Genomic DNA, 21751 nt, shown 5'->3' on the forward strand with positions numbered 1-21751 from the left:
CTGCATGTTTTCCAAAGCTATAGTTAGGTTCAAATAGTGCAAACGGATTCCTTTTTTTAAATTTATATTTTAATGTTTATTTATTTTTCAGATAACACGAGAGACAGAGTGTAAGCAGCAGAGGGGCAGACAGAGGGAGACACAGAATCTGAAGGAGGCTCCAGGCTCTGAGCTGTCAGCCCAGAGCCCAACGCGGGGTTTAAACTCATAAACCGTGAGATAATGACCTGAGCAGAAGTCAGACACTTAACCAACTGAGCCACTCAGGCACCCCCAAACTGATTTCTTTATACAAGACCAATTAATCTGGAAAATTACCAAACTACTCAGGTGTCACCTACCTTGACACACAGTTTAATAAAAGAAAGGACTCTTTAAAACTTATTTTCTTTAGTTTCATTACTTTCACATTAAAACTTCCCCTAAAGATCCCTGTGTTTGCCCTATCACATCATCTACAGAAAAATTACATTTCTACAGGGGCGCCTGGGTGGCTCAGTCGGTTGAGCGTCCAATTTCAGCTCAGGTCATGATCTCGCAGTCCGTCAGTTCACACCCCATGTCAGGCTCTGTGCTGACAGCTCGGAGCCTGGAGCCTGCTTCAGATTCTGTGCCTCCCTCTCTCTCTGTCCCTCCCCACTCATGCTCTGTCTCTCTCTGTCAAAAATAAATAAACATTAAAAAAAATTTTTTTTAATTACATTTCTACAAATTTGTTATATAATGTGCTCTAGCGCAATACTTGATTGTAAATTCCCACCGAGTACAGAAATATATAGGCAAGTGTGACAACATTATGAATATCTGCACATTTATTTATTTATTTATTTTAATGTTTATTTATTCTTGAGAGACAGACAGAGACAGAGTATGAGTGGGGAGGGTCAGAGAGACAGGGAGACACAGAATCTGAAGCAGGCTCCAGGCTCTGAGCTGTTAGCACAGAGCCTGATGTAGGGCTTGAACTCACAAATTGTGAGATCATGACCTGAGCTGAAGTTGGACACTTAAGCGACTAAGCCACCCAGGCGCCCTGCACAATTCTTTTAGATAAAATTCAGATTATTCAGATTAAACAGTTTATTATACTTAAAATCACTAATGATCTTCAAAACCTTAAATATTTAAACGTATTTTTTAAGATACAAATACAATACTTAAAAAACCCTCAAGGTAAAGCATGTGCTTAGTTCTAAGTTTAGGAGAACATGCATGTTGGTCCATAGAGCACACAACAGGCATAACAATATTTGTAAGCAAAATTTAGAAGAAGTATTCCTCTAACAATTCACTAGGAACTACTACTAATAACATTGATAACTATCATAAAAAATGGCAAATCACACTATGCTCTTCTTTACATGCAAAGATTACTAAGCACTTGAGAGGAGGGCATAGCTAGTTGCCTTTCAATTACTAGTAACAGACTTGTGCTAATCTAATGTCCTCAATGTCCTTTCTCACCAATAGGGATTGCTTTCATGACCACGGTTTAAATAACTAAGTTTCTAGTAAGACTCTCCAGTGAAATGACAAAACAAAAACAAGTTCAAAGTTTAAAGAGACCTTTAAGTTTAAAGAGCTTTCTACCCTGTTCTGGCACTTAATGGTAGTGTAAATCTGAGCAAATAACTTCCCCTCTCTGAGCCATAATTTCTTTTTTTTTTTTAATTTTTAAATGTTTATTTATTTTTGACAGAGAGACAGAGCATGAGTGGGGGAGGGGCAGAGAGAGGGAGACACAGAATCTGAAGTAGGCTCCAGGCTCTGAGCTGTCCGCACAGAGCCCGATGTGGGGCTCAAACTCATGGACCGCGAGATCATGACCTGAGCCAAAGTCGGACGCTCAACCGACTGAGCCACCCAGGCGCCCCTCTGAGCCATAATTTCTTAGCTTACACATTAGAAATAACAACATGCCAGGAACCATGCCTTTTAGACACTTCATCAAAAAACACTTGGCTTAATCCTTCCTAACTACCATCCTTGTTAGATTCAGCAAATTGATATGTGTCAAGGCACTCAATGAATGGAAAATTTTTCTGACTCATAGAGTCTAGGCCTAGTGAATAAATAGAAACGGTATCAAGAACTGTAAGTACTACCCACAGGCATGGAAGAAATTCTTGTGGTCTAGGCCTAGAGGAAGACTGAGAACAGGAAAAAGAACACACTGAACAGAAAGAATCCTAGTACTTAGTTTTGATCAATCTATCAACAGCTGACTCCTGAACAACATCTGACTCCTGAACAACATGGGTTAGGGGTACTGGCTCCAGTGCAATTGAAAAGCCGCACATAACTTCTGACTCTCTAAAAAGTTAATTACTAACAGCCTAATGTTGACCAGAAGCCTTATCAAAAACAATCAATTAGTACATTATTTTGCATGTGCTATGTATTAAATACTGTATTCTTACAATAAAGTAACCTTGAGAAAAAAATGTTATACAGAAAGTGTAAGTTCTCTCTCTCCCTCTCTCAAAATAAAGAAAGAGAGAAAGAAAGCAAGAAAGTAAGAAAGCAAGAAAGCAAGAAAGAAAGAAAGGAAGGAAGGAAGGGGCTCAGTCAGTTAAGCATCCAACTCTTGATTTTGGCTCAGGACATGTTCTCACGGTTCTCTCACAGTTCATGAGATCAAGCCCCGCGTCCAGACAATGCAGAGCCTCCTTGGGATTCCTGCTCTCCCTCTCTCTCTCTGCCCCTCCCCCGCTCACATGCACATTCTCTCTCAAAATACTAAAAAATAAACTCAAAAAAAGTAAAAAAAAATCGTTAAGAGAAAATACATTTTCAATACTGTATTTATTTAAAAAATCTGGGGGCGCCTGGGTGGCTCAGTCAGTTGGGTATCTGACTTCGGCTCAGGTCATGATCTCACAGTTCGTGAGTTCGAGCCCTGTGTCAGGCTCTGTGCTGACAACTCGGAGCCTGGAGCCTACTCCGGATTCTGTGTCTCCCTCTCTCTCTCTCTCACCCCTGCTTGCTGTCTCTCAAAACTGAATAAACATTTAAAAAATTTTTTTAATAAATAAATAAATAAATAAATAATAAAAATAAAAAATCCATGTTTATGGGAACCTATGCAGTTCAAACCTGTTACCTGTATTTTCAGGGGCCAACTGTATTAACAAGGCTTTCGACTCAGTCTACTGGGGGCGGGGGTGGGGGGTGTACTTCTCTATGTAAATAAAGCTGGAAATGTCTTCAGAAGTCAATCTTTATTTTAACCAAAGTGTTAAACTGAATGATTTCTCTAAGATCAAAGGCATATCTTGAATAAGAAACCAAGTCTCCTAGGGCAGGTGGGTAGCTCAGGCAGTTGAGCATCCAACTCTTAATTTTGGCTCAGGTCATGACCTCACAGTTTGTGGGTTTGAGCCCCATGTCAGGCTCTGTGCTGACAGTACAGAACCTGTTTGGGATTCTCTCTCTCCCTCTCTCTCTGTCCCTCTCCAGGTCGCATGCTCTCTCTCTCTCAAAATAAATAAATAAACATTAAAAAAAAAAAGTTTCCTAATTGCTGGCAGGTGCTCGTAACACCACAAAACTGCAAAAACCTACACTTTATCCTGGAATCAGAAGAACGTGGGATCAAGTCCTTGCTCTGTCACCAAAAACTGATTTTTAGCAGTTCTTCGTCTGTAAGAATGATGATAATAAAACTTTCCACTTAGCTCTCAAGGTGGTCATTTAAATTAAAGGAAAAAATGTGTGAAACCCTAAAAATACTAAATAAATGTTACTAGTAACAATAATGATTTTGTTTTTTTAGCTGTCTTAAAATACCCTAGTAATTTTTAAAATTTTCTTAGTGATACCCAGAGTAAATGCAGAATAATGTAACTATATATTTGATTTTCTGATGTCTGAAAATAGACCAACAAATTGAATGTAAACAGAAGATTCTTATTTCTGTACAAAACACTTCACTCTGATATCTAGGATCCAAAGACATTTTATTCTCTTAACTCATTGTTCTTCCAAAAGGTACATTAGGGGGAGGAGTGTATTCTGCTCATTTAGAGGATGTGTGATGCCAGCAGTTTTTAACATGTATTTTTCTAACTGAAATTAAAGTTGGTTTAAGAAAACCCAGGTCCAGGGGCACCTGCGTGGCTCAGTTGGTTAAGCGTCTGACTTCAGCTCAGGTCATGATCTTGCGGTCCGTGAGTTCGAGCCCCGTGTCGGGCTCTGTGCTGACAGCTCAGAGCCTGGAGCCTGTTTCAGATTCGGTGTCTCCCTCTCTCTCTGACCCTCCCCCATTCATGCTCTGTCTCAAAAATAAATAAACATTAAAAAAAAAATTTTTTTTAAAAAGAAAACCCAGGTCCACACCTGCCTGATCAGTTAAGTTCAGTCACTCCCTTAGGCATTCTGAGGGAGGATACAAAGATATTCACTTCAATAACTACAGTCCGATGGGAGGACAGAAAAACTTATCAATACGGAGAAAAAAACATGATTGATCTCACATACCCACTTACCTCCTCCTAAAAAATACAATTCATATATTTTTTTAATTTTTTAAATATTTATGTATTTTGAGAGAGAGGGGACAGCAGGGGGGGAGGAGGAAAGAGAGAATCCCAAGCAGGTGCCTTCATATTTCTCTTTTACTTATTTTTACTTTTATCTTTTTTTTTAAATTTTTTTCTATGTTTATTCATTTATTTTGAGAGAGAGAGAGAAAGCACAAGTTGGGGAGGGGCAGAGAGAGAGGTGACAGTGAGAATCCCAAACAGTCTCCATGCTGCCAGCACAGAGCCCAACACAGGGCTTGAACCCACGAACCGAACCATGAGATCATGACCTGAGCCGAAGTCAGATGCTTAACCAACTGAGCCACCTACGTGCCCCTCGTATTTTTCTTTTAAATAAAAAGATTAAAATAATCATATATTAACCTAGGGAAACATAGATTCCAAACCTCTGTGAACTTAGAAAATCGAACTAAGACTAAGCAATCGAATACAAATATTTAAGGAGCACCTGATGGCTCAGTCGGTTGAGCCACCAACTCTTGATTTCGGCTCAGGTCACAATCTCACAGTTGTGAGATCTGAGCCCTCAGCAGGGCTCCGTGCTGGGCATGGAGCCTACTTAAGATTCTCTCTCCCTTTCCCTCTGTCCCTCCCCTACTTGTGCACGTGCTCTCTCACTCTCAAAAAAAAAAAAAAAAAAATTTCAAAGATAGTCACGACAAAGTTTATGAATCCAGAGGAAAGCCTCCATTCAAAAAGCTTTGTAGAATTAAAATAGTTTATACTTTTGGGAAAGATAAATGGTTGATCTGAACAACTTCCACAAACTATGACCACTTACTCCACATGATTTTTGACTCTTATGTAGGGCACTCCCTCTACCAGAGGCAATATCTTATTTCTTGAAAAGTATTCTCTATTCAACCAACTTTACTGAATTGGCATTCATTCAAGCTTCTGTATGGCCCCTTCCTTATAGATCTTATCCCTTCTATACTCTTAACTTTTCGGTTTTCTAAATATACTCAGGGATATAAATCCTCAATCATTTTGGGTTATTCCCTCTCATTCAGGCCAACTTGCAAAAATTCTAAGTGGTGACTTTTCCATTTGTGCCACAGAGAAAAATACTAGTAAGATGAGCTATAAGGAAATCACTGTGAGAATCTTCCTTAGGGGTTGGTGATGGCTGAACTGGCAGCCAGAAATATTCTAGAATTCAATAATAGTATGAATGATCGTAGTATCATTGAAAACTCTTGCTTCAGTTTGATCTGATCTCTAAATACCTTTCTTTGATTTCATGAAGGGTTTTATCTATTCCTTATGAAACACTCCTCTACATCTTCCAACACTACAGCTGTTATTTTCTTCTGTTCTTTCTACCAGTTTATATAGGACATTTTCCTGGACAAGAACAAGTTCATTGCACTGATAAAAATGTGACCTTCTTACCTGACCCTGAAGAAACCATACAAAGTATGTATAGCCATTTTGTTGTCACATGAAGGACAACTGGAGAACACATACTTTACTATATTTCTGGACCTCCCACAAAGGGAGAAACTAGTTTTTAAAAACTGTAACACAACTGACAGTATCTTGTACCTCAAGTTACCTTTCTCAGCTTTTATGTTTTTCCAGATAAAACCATCACTGATTAAAAAACTTATACCACTTTTTTAAATGTCCTAATGTAAAAACTGGCATCTAACTTTTAGTTAATAGCTAAGAATTTTTATAAAATAAACATAGCATAACACTTACAAATGTCTAATACGGAGGTGTTATGATATTTAAAAAGAGTGTTTAAAACAGAACAGAAATCCTCAGTTCTAAGCCCAGCAGCACTGACAGCTAGGTGTGGAACCCAAGGTCAGTCATGGAATCTCTCTGCTGCTCTCAGTTACTTCATTAATATAAAGCAGTCTTTCAACAAGGCACCTTTGTGATCTAAATTATAAGCTTCTAAGAGAGGATGGATTCAAGATAAAGCCCATTTTTCTACTAGTTTGAGCTACAACTATCAAAAGAAATCACCTGAATTCTTCTATGCTTACTAAGTTGTTAAAGTGTGGTAACCAATTCAAGTCTAGACACACTGATACGGTTGAAGAAAGCAAATTTTCCTGATGAACAAACAAACATTTCAACAGGGGTATTTTCTTATCTGTGTAGAGGTGGACAATATGAATATGCCCGAAGATTTTCATGGAATGATGTGAATTTTCTCTGGTTCAAAAATACTGTGTTAAAGGTTACTTCTTGGGAGCTTTCAGAACTGGAGGATGTGCAAAGAGTTAATCAACTAGCATAGTGTTTTCATGAAGATTTTTCTAAAAAGGATTTTGAGACTTTTATAGCCAGAAACAATTAGGGAATACTTGTTTCACTATTTCCTTTAGACCAGAAGACAACTATATATTTAAAATAAAATTGCAATATGAAAGTCTGCTAAAAGCACTTTTTTTGTTGTTTGTGCATTTTGTTTGTCACCCAGTGTCATACTAACAACTCTGCATCTCATTCTAAAGCACATTATACTGCGAGATAAAATGAAAAAGACCATTTTTTGTTTCCCCAAGGGGGAAGTACTTCTGTTAAAAGCATCTTTTTATGGGACTACTCTTTCTGAATTACCAATAATGCAAACCAAAGAATTAGATACTGTACTCTAAAATTTAATATTTGTTCAATTCTTATTCATATCCTATAGGTATCCCATGTGTACAAGGAAAAAGTATGCTAAATGCGTAAGCGTACTTAAGAACCTGAGAGATTGAACATTTCTGTCCTTCAATCAGCAGGCTGTCAGGTCATGAGCACTCATTTTGCAATAAAAGTTTTCCTGCCTTTCCTATTATTGTAACTCAGCTCAGTTAAGGAGACTGGTCCACAAAGAAAATGGCTTGATTATGTATAACTTTATCTTGAATAAGGCTAGACAAATTAATTTTGAACGGTATATGTAAAATCAAAAACTAAGGAGTTTTTCGAAAAACTTAAAAATAAAAAACTGTTTAAAACTACACTCACAAGTCTGAATATCAAGATCAGAGATGAAGTCAGAATGAAATTAAGACGAAAGAAATCCACTATGTTTTTAAAAATGCTTACCCAATTCTTGACTCTGACTTCAATCAATTCTATTTTCTCAGAAGGTCTACTACTCAGAGAGAAGTTTGCCTTCCCAAAGAATCCAACTAGATGTGTGTAGAAACTTACAATGGATCTCTGGACCATTATGAATCTGTAAAAGGCAAAACCTAACCTTGAACATTTTTCTCCTTCTGATGTCCAGCTAGCAATGGCCAGAAATAATGAGTTCTGACAGGAAAACCTTCTTCCTTCAGAGCCTTCATTAGAGCTTTTGCCAAATCTGAAAGAGATATCATAAAATATTACAAAGCTACTTCAGCAAAACTTATTTATGTCAGTTTTAATGATGAGAATATCATACCAGTTTTATTGGCTTGTAATGCGCAGTGGAGTGTGAACTGCAAAGGAGATGTATGCATCTGGGATTCCTTTAACTGCTTGCAATAATCTTTCAGCTTCTCTGCAGGCTAGGGGGAAAAGGTACCACACATCAGCCGGGTCTGCAAATATCCTACCATTTGACCTTCTGCAGATATGCTACCACTCCTGGAATGAAAAATTTCAACCTCTCGTCCTCTTTCTAACTGATAAACTTATAACACAGAAACAAAGTTTTCATAATGTTTGTAATTGGTCTCATCTCACAGTATGTTCTTCTACTTTATAGACTCTTATTTCACTGCCTATTACACTGTCAATAAAGTAAAAACAGACAGGATACCGTATTCATAGTCACACAGTGTCGTAAAAAGAAACTGCCAAAGTCATTCAGATTGTCTTCCCTTGATACAGGACATGCTAATAAAATTTGGAATGCTGTATCTTCCAATTTTTCAGTGACTAAAAGCAGAATGAGGTTCATTGCATCTGGGAAGAAAAGAAAAGAAAGACATATTCTGTTACTGAATTGAATAATATTTTTACACTGCAGCCACTCTGAAAGACAAACTTATGAACTACAAAGGCCAAAAGGGTATATCTCCCTAGATAACAGTGAAACACTTCCAAATCAAAACATTCCCATCTGCTCATTAACTCAAGTTGTTTAGTTCATTAATCTGACTTCTAAGAGTCCTGTGTTCATGTACTACAATCCGCTATCGTTAGAGAATGCCCTTTCCATCATGTAAGAATAGTAATTCAGATTTTTAGAAAAATCATAAAAATAAATTTTTAAAAACTACCTGGAATATATCTTCTTTCATATGTAATTTTTTCCAAAATTTCTGGGACATATTGAGAATACCCAGCTTTACTGAAACTAAAAATAATTTGCAATAAATCACGGTCCATAAGGTAAAGATCAGACTTCTTCACCTTCTCCAGAGTCTGTAGACAGTTTCAGAAATTAGAAGAACGAGTTAGAAACCAGTATTTTTAAATTATAGCCAAATAAATTAAAATACCAAAATTTAAAAAATTAGGAACATACACCATCTAAAGGTTTAGGGCTTATATTATAAAACAGAAAACATTACATTTCAGCAATAACTAAGATCAACACCAAGGTACCAAACTTTAAAAATTCTCCATCAATACTAATGTCTACAAGAAATACCTTTAAAAACAGATATAAGCTACACTTTTCTGCTTCATGCAAAACATAACACAAGCTCACACAAATGATTTTTTTTTATGCAATAGTTTTAAAATATTATTTACATGACATAAGACATACCTGCTTAACATGATCAATGTCACCCTTTTCAGCATATGCATTCAATAATGCTAAGTATGTGTCTGGACCAGGCTCAATTCCAGCCTCTTTCATCACTGTGAGAATATTTTCTGCATTCTCTATATCTCTGGAAGATATTCAAAGAAAACAGAACAGATTATTATAATACTGGCAAATGTAATACTATCATTCTAAAATATATTAGCCTGTACTTATTAAAATTAACAACTCTTATAAACCATTTAGCAAAGGACATCAGAAAAGAGCAAATACACATAAAACCAGCTATAGGTTTCTGAAACAACAAAAATAATAAATGTTCCAAATTTTTACAGGTAACTTTTCCAAAAGAGAAACCAAACTGCATAATAATCACATAGACCTTTAATTAATGTGTCCTCTTTCATCAAGTGTGCTATGACTCAAATTTACCTTTTTAGGGAAGAATAACATTTAGTAAATTATTCTTCAAAAATAAAACTGTTTTCCAAGAGCATCAAGAGGGCAGTTAAAATACAAAGTCAAGGGGCGCCTGGGTGGCTCAGTCGGTTGAGTGTCCGACTTCAGCTCAGGTCATGATCTCACAGTTCGTGAGTTCGAGCCCCACGTTGGGCCTGTGCTGACAGCTCGGAGCCTAGAGCCTGCTTCGGATTCTGTGTCTCCCTCTCTCTCTGCCCCTCCCCCACACATGCTCTGTCTCTCTCCCTCTGTCAAAAATAAATAAAAATTTAAAAACAAACAAACAAACAAAAAGTCAACTAGTTTGGATCAGGCCCAATTTTTAAAATTGAATTATTTTCAAATAAAAGTTTTATGAAACAGATAAATTTAAGAATAAGTTCTTAAAAAATTGCATGTTCTACTTCACACGCTCAAAATTTTTGAGGGGTTAGATAAACGTGGTTTAAGAATTTTCTACAATAATTTCCTATAATTTAAACCTCGCTCGAGAACAAAACCTTAAGTTGAACATTACCCGGCTCTTGCATGCCCTGTAACAAGAGCACTGAAAACTGCCTCCGTGATTGGCAGGTCCTTAGTTTTCATAAATCCAAGAATCTTGCTGCGATAAAAGAGAAATGAAAATACTTTCTGGAAACATACATCAGAACCACTTTTTACAACATACAAACACAAAATCTCACTCCCTGAAATTATATCAATTATATCAAATTATAGATCTTGAACTACCCTTGGTAAAAATAGCAGGTAAGTTTTTAAAATTTGATTGTTTCTTCTATACTAATTAACCTTTAAAAAGCCTATAAAGTTTAATAAAAATCCATTCAATTAAAAATGAATTATACATTTCAATTTATTCCTTATTTCCTAAAGCTGCCATCCAAAAGTAGTACTAAATTTTACAGAGAAATAAACGTCACAACTGATTTTATAGGAATCAGCAAGATAGAATATTGCAAGTTTTATAAATGAATACAGTTTAAATGGCTAAGAACATTTCCTTTAGGAAATAATCAATTTAAAAGGACTAAAGCCAACTTTATACACCTCAGCAATTTTAAGCCTCTGTTCCAGTAAATCAAAATTTTAATTAAAATAGCAATACTCATTTATCTTTCTCCTCTTACACAATTTTATATTTTACCTAAGTCATATTACCAAATTTGCTAGATTAAAATCCTTCTGAAATAATTTCCCTAAGAAGAAGCTTAAAAGAAAAAGAAATACAAATGAACATATCCTAGGTTTACAGGACTTAACAAATTTGTTTGCTTAAACATACATTTATAGAGCTCCATACCTGGCACCTTCAATATCTCCTACATTACAATAAGCTGCGATCAACCTCTGGTATGTCACCTGTCAATGAAATGGGCTAGTTAATATTTTTTTAAATACTTTTTTTTTCCTGGGATTGAAAAAAAAAGTGATATAACCAATAAACATTTACGATAGCAGGTACCTACTCGATTTGGTTGAATGTTTGCTTCCTCCATTTTTGCCAAGAAGTCAGTTGGTGAAAATTTATATTCATTTTGAAGATAGACTTTAAGTAAAGCATTATAATGACTTACATCATACACAGTACCTACAAATAAAATTTAAATCAAATTTTTAGAAAAGGACCTAAAATCATATTCTTTATCACAACTAAAATATGCATACTTAAATTTAACAAACAAAAGGGGTAAAATGGTCACTTCAGCATTTCATCCCATACTTAGGCCCAACTATACAGAAATCTTGTCAGAACAGAGCAAGTTAAGCATTTAAGACAGTAATTAACTGAATTACTATACAGTCACAAGTAACTGCTTATTCAGATGTTAAGATGTAAAGTGACAAAGATTTTCTTACTTATGAAGCATAATATCCCTTCCTGTTAGAAAATGTTGACAATACCTCTGTATTTAAAGTGACAAACATTTTTGATAGAAAGTAGTCCTTGCCACAGAACAGACACACCAAGACGGACTGTGACTGCAGTTGTTCTATACAGGGAGGACTGTACTAGCAGACCTGGTTATTTACTCACCAGGCTACTCAGTGTTTGTTTGAAGGCTCCATTTCCAGTTACAGTTTCTAGTCTGCTATTGTTAATTACCCCTATTCCAAAGCTCTTTGTTTTCTTCCAGGTCCTATCTTGCCTAAGGCCACATCAATCAAGGTAACCATTCAGCCTTCCTCAACGCACTGATGACATCTTGGTCATCGTATGAATCTAATGCTAATGTTTTACTAAATTTGCACGAATTAAATTTTGTATCTAAACTGCCTGTAGCAACACAGGCCTCTGGTCAGTCAGTTTGAGATTCTAGACCACACAGGACTTATTCTATTAATATTTGCTTTTATCTTACTAGACTTGTACATACTGTGCTATGTTTCAGAAACTGTGCTAAGTGCTCTGCATCCAGAGACTCTGTTAGTCTTCACAACGCTTTGAGACATACTCTTATCCCCATCTTATGCATGAGGAAAACTGACTCTTCCACTTGTCCAAGGCCACATGGCTAGTAGGTGACCACAGATTTGAATGTAGGTGGTCTGCCCTGAATGCCCAATCTGTTAACCATTGTAACACTTTATATAAGGCCTTAAGGGGAACCATGTACAATTCAACATCTGCAATGTGACTGTGCATCAAGGTTACCATACGGCGTCTGAAAACTTCTAAAAAATCATCAAGTTGAACTCTAATGGTTGGCTAAAAAGCGGCTCTAAGGCTGAAAGAAAGAACGTACATCCTTTTTCACAAAAATTTCTCCCAGTTCAACATGTATTTTTAAATCACATGACTTACTGACATACAGAAATTTCTAGTTTTTTTGAAGTCAATTCTTTATTTTCACTTTCCTGCTGCTTTTATACCTAGAAAACTATTTTCCATTCTGAAATCCATTATTCATCTATTCTTCTCAAAACTTTAAACAAACGAACTTGTCATCAAAATTAGTTCTAGATGAATTCAAAACTGAGGTGAGGCTCTGTGTTTATTGTATAGTTTTCAACATATAGGTACTACATGTTTCTTGAAGGATATTCATAGATATTTTATATATTTGTGACTAAACTTAGAACCTTCTACCCATTTTATTTTCTAACTAGAAAAAGTTACAGATTCCTGAACATTTAATATTTCCTACTACTTTACTGTAAGTTGATTTTCTGGGATTTTACAGGTAAACAAGTATATCATCTAAAGAACCGTAATTTCTCATATTGTTTCACAACTTATTTCACTGCATGATATTAGTTGTTGGCTTTAAATTTAACATGTTAAATAAGTATCCTTCTATTCTTTGTTAAGGTTTTTAAAAATCAAGAATGAACATTGGATTTTATCTAATGGTCTTTTAAACTATGTTATTTTCTGAATAGATACTATGTTCACGGTTCAAAATTTTCAAAGCATAAAAAGGTACAGAGTAAAACTGTATCTGGTATTTATTATCCTTCAAGAACTATTTTAATGTTATATGCATATACAGATATAAATATTTTTCTTCAAAATAGTAGCATACTATATACACCATTCTGCACCTTAATTTTTCCTTCTATTTTGGAGAACACCCCACGTTAGTATAGAAGAACTCCTTTTTTAACGGTTGCACAGTATCCCATTTCATGGACACCCCATAATTTATCCGATCCCCAGTGAGAGACATTAGAGTTGGTTCCAATTCCTAACTATTACAAACAAGCCACAATAAAGGATATCCCTTTGCACATTTGAATATATCTGTGATCTAAATTTTTTTTTTACTTTTTTAATGTTTATTTATTTTGGAGAATGGAGGAGAGGGAGGGGAGGGTCAGAGAGAGGGACACACAGAATTCGAAGCAGACTCCAAACTCTGAGCTGTCAGCACAGAGCCTGATGCAGGGCTCGAACTCATGAACTACAAGATCATGATTTGAGCTGAAGTCAGATGCTTAACCTGCTGAGCCACCCAGGTATCCCTGTTATCTAAATTCTAACAAATGGAACTGCTTGGTCAAATGGTATGTGCGCTCCCAACTTTGACAATACAACTGCCTTTTTATCCTGTCCTTTTTCTTTTTAACTTACCATAAAAGTAATAATTGTTATGAAAATTACTTTATTTTTTCATTTGAGTATAGTTGACAATTATTTTATTCTCAATGCCTCTAGATGTCACTATAACTCACCAGATAAATATTACCAAGTAGCTCTTCCATAAAATTGAATTATAGCATTTATGTAAATAAATTCTTATTTACCAAAAGAAAAAATATCTACACTTTTTACATATACACATATTTTTAAACAATCATACCCAATTTCTGAAGTTTGTCCCATATCCTATGAGCAAATTCGGTTCTCTCTGATAGCTGTAGTTCAGGCAAGAGAGAACCACAGCTGCGCAGGAGAAGCAAGGCTTGATTACCACCTGGGCTCCCTGTGAAAAAAGGTAACAGATATCATTTAACACAACAGCAATATCATACAGGTAAATATCAAAACTTAAACTGAAATCCGTAAATAGTCAAAACTCTCCTGCCTCACTGAGATGGTAAGAGTACCCACAAACTAGAAAAACCCTACCCAAATCCACAAGTAACATTTACAATGTTACTAAAAATTATGTTTTTAAAATTAGTCTGCTTTTAAAAAGCTAAGGTTATGAATCCATGTAATCTGCAAGGCTCTATACCATATAAAAATACACAGAACTTAATTTATAAGCACTACTTACTACAATTCAAAGGCTAAGCTTCTCAGTATCTTATGAAAATAGTACAGAGCAGTACAATTAAAACCCATGAATACCAAGTTTACAGTCAATTACAAAATAATGTAAACTTCCTTCTCCCTTTATCCATGGCCTTTATCTACATGTCTCTGAAAGATGACTTTAAAACCAAACAAAAACAAAAAAACAAACCACTCACTGTATGATTCCACTTAAATAAAGTATTGAGGTGATAAAAATATTCTAAAATTAACTATGGTAATAGTCATTCAACTCTGAATAAATCAAAAAGAGAAAATGATACAATAGCTTTTAAATACACACAATTATAACTGACACTTCTTTGATATCCATCATCATTAGATTCCATAGCTTCTTAATGTGAATGAAATCCACAGATGGGCTTTAGGAAGCTGGTGAATATTCTGTAACTACATGCAAAATTATGTGCATGTTTGCATGCTTGGCTTGTGGGGGGTGGGAGGTGGTAAGAGGGCCTACAACCTTCCACCAGATTATCAAAGTAAGTGATTCAAATGGATTATAATAGCTAAGTGAAAATGAAAGGGAAATAATGATTATTGGTCCTTCTGGGAATCTATCATATGTAAGCATCTTAGGGAAAGTTGACACCATACAAGGCAAGATAAGAAACGCTTCCAAATGATTTACCACTGAGTGACTTTTTTTTATAAAAAAGTGGAAAGCAAGAAGACAATTTTTATTTGCTGATTTTGGAAAAAATATCTAATACAAAATGTTTCATGCAAAACTTTGCCCTGATGAGTTGGAAAGATCAAAAGATCACAATCATAACATAAAATCATGATCAATAGAAATAACAAACAAAATTAAAAGTATCAAATAACATGTTTTGCAGTGATCTTGCCCCGAAACAAGAAAATATACAAAAAATTTGAAATACCTGAGTGACAGGTGTTATCAAAGACTTTTTGTAGAAGAGTCTTTGGGATGCGGCCAGTTCTTCGGACAGAATTATCCAGTCTCATTAGAGCCCAGTCAAATTGACTGGCATTCTTTCTATGAGAGGAGGGCTCCTCTTGAAGATAATTCTTTTTCTCAACAGCAATGGCATATAGCCTGGCTTGGCTCAGCAGCCCTCTATAAAATGAAACACAATTGGTAATTAACTAAACTCACTTATTATCCATATAAATTCTTTTATTGAGCAAAATTTATACAAAGTTTATTGGTTACCAAATACCTGAATTCTGGTACAAAACCAGAAATGCTCAGAGAAGTGTAAGATGGTAGAAAAGAAAAGTTCTGCCTTTTACTCTAAATAAAATCACAAGCACACACAAATTGTATGCAAAGTAAATCTCCTGAATAACTGTGTCTTGATAACTTTCCACATGGAATCATTTCAAAGTAAGACAATAATATGATGTGGTTTAAGCGTGTGTGTGTGTGTGTGTGTGTGTGTGTGTGTTTTATTTTCCTTAAGTAAAACCAGCTTAATGAAGGAAAATGAAGCAGTTTATGCTACAAAGTTCTTCTCACCTTTACAGAGATCTAAAATGTACTTAAAATTCTGATAACTGCTTTCAAATGTTTTCTAGGTGTAATCTCATTATGAATTTAAAAGAAGACCAATAACCAAGTTTAAATTATGCAATTTTTTAAAGAATCATTCAGGACCAAAGAATTTTCAATCTCTCTAAATAAATTTGAAACATTTTATAGTGACTGTTTCGGCTCTCAATTCATAGCTGCTTTCCATCTGTCAAAATACTAATTATATAGTACCTTTCTAGTTATTTTAACAATTTCAATCATTGAAAATAAAACTAGATTTCTGGTATTAAACATCATTAATTTTCAGGGGCTCCTGGGTGACTCAGTCGGTTAAGTGTCCGACTGCGGCTCAGGTCATGATCTCACGGTTTGTGGGTTCGAGCCCTGCCTTCGGCTCTGTGCTGACAGCTCAGAGCCTGGAGCCTGCTTCGGATTCTGTGTATCCCTCACTCTCTGCCCCTCCCCCGCTTGTGCTGTGTCTCTCAAAAAAAAAAATAAATAAATAAATAAACATCATTAATTTTCAAAAATTAAAAAAAAGTTTATAAATTAGATAAGGTCAGATTAATACATGTAGGTTTATAAAGAACAAAAAAACCTTTTTTTTAAAATTTTTTTTTAACGTTTATTTATTTTTGAGACAGAGAGAGACAGAGCATGAATGGGGGGAGGGTCAGAGAGAGGGAGACACAGAATCTGAAACAGCTCCAGGCTCTGAGCTGTCAGCACAGAGCCCGATGCGGGGCTCAAACTCACGGACCGCGAGATCATGACCCAAGCCGAAGTCGGCCACTCAACCGACTGAGCCACCCAGGTGCCCCAACAAAAAACCTTTAAAGCATTCAATATTTTAATAATAGGAGAACTAACACATAAGCCAAATGCTCTAAAACATGAAATCAGAGGTATTCCATACTGCAGAAATATAGGCTATACCTGATTTACAAATAACAGACTTAAAAATAATCCTTATGTGTGAGAAATACCCTATCATGAAACTTTGAATTGAATTTAAACTTTCACTGCATTCAAACACCACTTTTTAACACAAAATTTCTAATGCACAAAGATTTACATTTATTCCAAAATATCTTAGAGTTTCCAATAGCAGCTAGTTAAGTATAACTAAATAATATATACAAAGTACATATTAACAAAGTGTGATATAAAAAAATACTTATTAATCCAGGGACACCTTCATGATAATCCCATTTTTCTTGCAGGTGCACATTTTTACCCCAATTACCAATAAACATTTACATAGTAGTAAGTTTAAAAATAAAGCTGTTGGTTTCCTACCCTATGTTCTCTACCTGGAAAACCAGTCACAAATTGAATGATTAAGTATATGATACTACATTAAAGAAATCTATGCCAAAAGTTTCACCACAAGGTTATGTAAAATACAGAGGCAGTAACAGATACTAGACTAGAAATTCTATTAACTGTGATCTGGGACAAATCACAAGCACTCTGGCCATCAATGATTCTACCTATGTAAACAAATTGGAAAACAGTGGAAAAAATCAGGATACTAATTAAATAAGACAATGTTTTCTTACCTTTACAAACCTAATGATCAGCACACTGTAGATGGCTAATTGATTAATTTGTAAATGGCTCATTTGTTAAATGAGCTGAATTAATTAAATGCTAATTACCTATGAACCATAGAAGATACGCTCCTACTTATTTATTCATTATTTTCAAAGGTTTTCTCTGGCCATTTGCCTATCTACTGGATCAGTTGTTACTAAACTATGCCCTTATTAGGCAAACACAAAACAGCATTATTTTAAATCACCCAGAACATGTCAAGTTCAGGTGAATATGCAATAAATAATACTGTTCAAAACAACCAAAGCTAATTAATACGGGAATTTCAAAATTGTAGTGAAGTACATTTGCCAAGATTTTCTTATACAACCCAAATCTTATAAACTGTGAAAAAGCACAAAAATAAAACCTTTGCTAAAAGGCAGTTTTAAGATGTAAGATGAAACAAACACAAAATTCAGAGAGAAGACAAAGTACACTATTCTGAACATTTTAAAGCTAATTTTTCCACAAATAAATCTTTAATGCAGACAACTCTCCTTCACAAAAGTATACTCAATTTCATTTTTTTTTTAAGTTTATTTTGAGAGAGAGAGAGAGAGAGAGAGAGAGCGTGCGCACACACGTACAAGCAGGGAAGGAACAGAGAGAAGAAACAGAATTCCAAGCAGGCTCTGCACCATCAGTGCAGAGCCTGACGTGGGGCTTGAACTCATGAACCCTGAGATCATGACCTGAGCTGAGATCAAGAATTGGACGCTTAACTGCACCACCCAGGTGCCCCAGTATATTCACTCAACTTTCGTTAGATAAGCTGAACTATGGACCCACCATAGAATGAACTGGGGTGAGGGAAGGGTTACACATTTAACCAAAAGATTCTTCACTCTTCAAAAAGTCTCCAGTGCTTCCCTACATGGTAGTGCTTTCTACATTTATTTAAAAAAAATTTTTTTTAATGTTTTTATTTATTTTTGAGACAGAGAGAGACAGAGCATGGGGGAGGGGCAGAGAGAGAGGGGAGGGACAGAGAGAGAGGGAGACACAGAATCGATGCGGGGCTCGAACTCATGGACTGTGAGATCATGACCTGAGCCGAAGTTGGACGCTTAGTGACTGAGCCACCCAGGCGCCCCATATTTTTTTTTTTAATGTTTATTTATTTCTGAGACAGAGAGAGACAGAGCATGAGTGGGGGAGGGGCAGAGAGAGAGGGAGACACAGAATCTGAAGCAGGCTCCAGGCTCCAAACTGTCAGCACAGAGCGTGATGCAGGGCTCAAAACTCACAGACCGCGAGATCATGAGCTGAGCCGAAGTCGGACCCTCAACCCACTGAGCCACCTAGGCGCCCCTACATTTATTATTTGGCCCAAAATTTATTTTTAAATTCCTCAGTAACAAGAATTTCATGCCTGGAACAACAGGTATGTTGTGATAGAAAGTAAAGAAAAGAACAACTCCGGGGTGAAGGAGAGTCTATGTCGTATAGGTACCTACCCATCAAGCTTGCACAAGCTGGAACACACTGCCTCCAATCTGATGACCAAAACTGATGTAACCACGTAAGTGAAAATTTCATCATCTCATCAACAAGTCATAAATGGCTCTTTTGAATTTTTGAGTTAAACATCTTAGGTTCCCTCCAGAGACTCTGGCACTCACCACTAACATTCAGATTACCCACGAATTTCCTCTGGTAAAATGTGGCATTGTTTTCATCATTTTTTTTTTTTAACTGGTGGTGGTTTTTATTTCAACTCTTTAGTACAAAAAAATAATGACTTTATAGTTGAGTGTCCATATTTCAAAAAGGTACAAGGACCTATTATTATAAGCAGGCTTCCATGAGATTCCTCTCTTTAAGCCTGTACTTTTTTCCAATACTTTACTTTTTTCTAATATTTTACTTTTTCAAGGCATTTTTAGGTTTACAGAAAAAGTGTGCAGAGTACAGAGTTCCTGTATATCCTCTTCCCCTTCACCCAGTTTCCCCTATTTACATCTTGCATTAGTGTGGTACATGTGTTACAAATGATGAACCAATCATGATACATTAACTAAAGCCTATAGTTTACAATAGGGTTCACTCCGTGAAAAACCTATGGGTTCTGACAAATCTATGATAAGCACTACAGTACCACACATAAGAGTTTCACTGCCCTGAAAATGCCCTATGCTCCACCTATTCATCCCTTCCCCCCCTCCTCCTGAACCGCTGTTAATTACCTTTGTCCTTCTCTATAGTTTTGCCTTTTCCAAAATGTCTTACAGTTGGAATCACACAGTAACGGAGCCTTTTTCAGACGGGCTTCTTTCACCTACCAAAATACATTTAAGGTTCTTCCATGTCTTTTTGTGGCTTAACACATTTCTTTTTAGTGCTGAATAATACTCCATTTTACAAATTTACATAATTTGTTTATCTGTTCACCTAATGAAGAACAGACATACTGGCTGATTCCAACCTGGGCAAATATGAATAAAGCATCAATAAACATTTGTGTGCAGACTTTGTGGATGTAAATTTTCAATTCACTTAGGTAAATATCTAGGCGTGTGACTGCTGGATTATAGGGTAAGCTTATGTTTATTCAGCTTTGCAAGAAACTGACAAACTGCCTTCCAAAATGGCTGTACCACTTTGCATTCCCACCAGCAATAAATATGAGAGCTCCCTATTGCCCCACCTCCTCACCAACATTTGGTCCCAAAGATGTTTTGGATTTTAGTCATTTTAAAAAGTATGTAGTGGTATCTAATTGTTGTTTGAATCTGCAATTCCCTAATGACATATGATGGTGAACATCTTTTCATATGCTTACTTGCCTCCTATATGTATTCCTTTTTGAACTTTCCAAATCTTCTGTTCATTTCCAATTGGGTTATTACGTTTTTCTTTTTTCTTTTTTAATTTTCTTATTGTTGAGTTTTAAGAGATCTTTGTATGTTTTGGGTAGTCTTGGTGTTTATTTTTTCAAATAAACTTTTTATTGAAGTGTTACTCTTCAACTTTAAAGTTACTCTTTAAACTTCAAATGTACACCAAACACACGTTCTCAAAACATCATCTTCCCTGTTACTGTCATCATTTTGCTATTATAAGTCAATCCAGCTTCTAGCACTTTGGAGCTACTAGAATTTAAAAAAAAGATATAGATATGCAATAGAATAGGTATAACCAGTAGTTAATGTATATTATGCATTTAATGATGCATGCTAAATAACAAAAAATTATTACTATAATCCTCATTTTACAGATAAAACTGAAGCAACTTGCCCAGAGTCACAGTAAAAGCTAGTTAATGACAGGATGACAGGTCCAGGATTTGTACTTGGGTAGTCATCTTCTGCAAGGAGTTCAACAAGGCAGAAAGGCATCAAGAAAATGAATGTGGCTGCAAAGGGGGTTCACAATGGAAAGTGGTAGCAGTGGGGATCTCAAACTTATCTCAAGTTCTTACCAATCCCCTATTTTAATTATTCCACTCGAGTTTTCTTTAGCCTGTTGATACGGCTGACTACATGGATTGATTTTCAAATGTTGAGCCACCATCGTACACAGTTATAATTCTTTTTATACATCTTATATATTACTGATTCCACTTAAGTTTTAACATGTTAAAAATTCAAAAAGATAATGCCTTTTTTTTTGGTAGGCTCCATGCCCCATGTGTGGCTTGAACTCATGACCCTGAGATCAAGAGTCACATGCTCTACTGACTGAGCCAACCACACGCCCCAACAGAGAAAGTTTTTAAATGTTTATTTATTTATTTGGAAAGAGAGAGAATGAGCACACATGCAGGCAGAGGCAGAGAGAGGGTAAGAGAGAATCCCAAGCAGGCTCCACACTCAGTGTGGAACTCAGTATGGAGCCTGACTTGGGGCTGGTTGCCACAGCCACCATATCATGACCTGAGTCAATATCAAGAGTCACTTAACCCACTAAGCCACCCAGGCACCCCCAGAGAAATGTTTTTTAAAAATACTAGTTGTTCACTTCACAATTCAGATTGGTACCCCAAACCATAAGCTGTATCGTGACTTCAATAAACCCTATCTTTGAGGGTCAAGGAGTATAATTTCTATAGTAGTCCATACAAGAAAAAAATACACAATGCCTCCTTTTAAAAGTGGTTGGTACTCCTTTCAAATTTCTCTACTGCTACTGACTATACCACCACTACATGGGTTCCACAACCCTGGAATCGT

At 35.9% G+C, this 21751-nt stretch overlaps 1 protein-coding gene across 1 annotated transcript in view; it reads right to left on the minus strand.

Annotated features, from left to right (window-relative positions):
- Positions 1-21751, minus strand: part of LRPPRC (leucine rich pentatricopeptide repeat containing) — a 108340-nt gene that overhangs the window by 78461 nt on the left and 8128 nt on the right. The window contains exons 2-11 of the mRNA XM_027072562.2: positions 15367-15563; positions 14025-14147; positions 11190-11311; positions 11024-11082; positions 10238-10324; positions 9262-9388; positions 8768-8912; positions 8305-8450; positions 7945-8050; positions 7756-7863 (exon numbers count right to left, since the gene is read on the minus strand). Coding sequence (XP_026928363.1) covers positions 7756-7863; positions 7945-8050; positions 8305-8450; positions 8768-8912; positions 9262-9388; positions 10238-10324; positions 11024-11082; positions 11190-11311; positions 14025-14147; positions 15367-15563 — 1220 coding nt within the window. The remainder of the gene's footprint in view (positions 1-7755; positions 7864-7944; positions 8051-8304; positions 8451-8767; positions 8913-9261; positions 9389-10237; positions 10325-11023; positions 11083-11189; positions 11312-14024; positions 14148-15366; positions 15564-21751) is intronic.

The sequence above is a fragment of the Acinonyx jubatus genome, chromosome A3, assembly GCF_027475565.1.
Source record: "Acinonyx jubatus isolate Ajub_Pintada_27869175 chromosome A3, VMU_Ajub_asm_v1.0, whole genome shotgun sequence".
NCBI lineage: Eukaryota > Metazoa > Chordata > Mammalia > Carnivora > Felidae > Acinonyx > Acinonyx jubatus.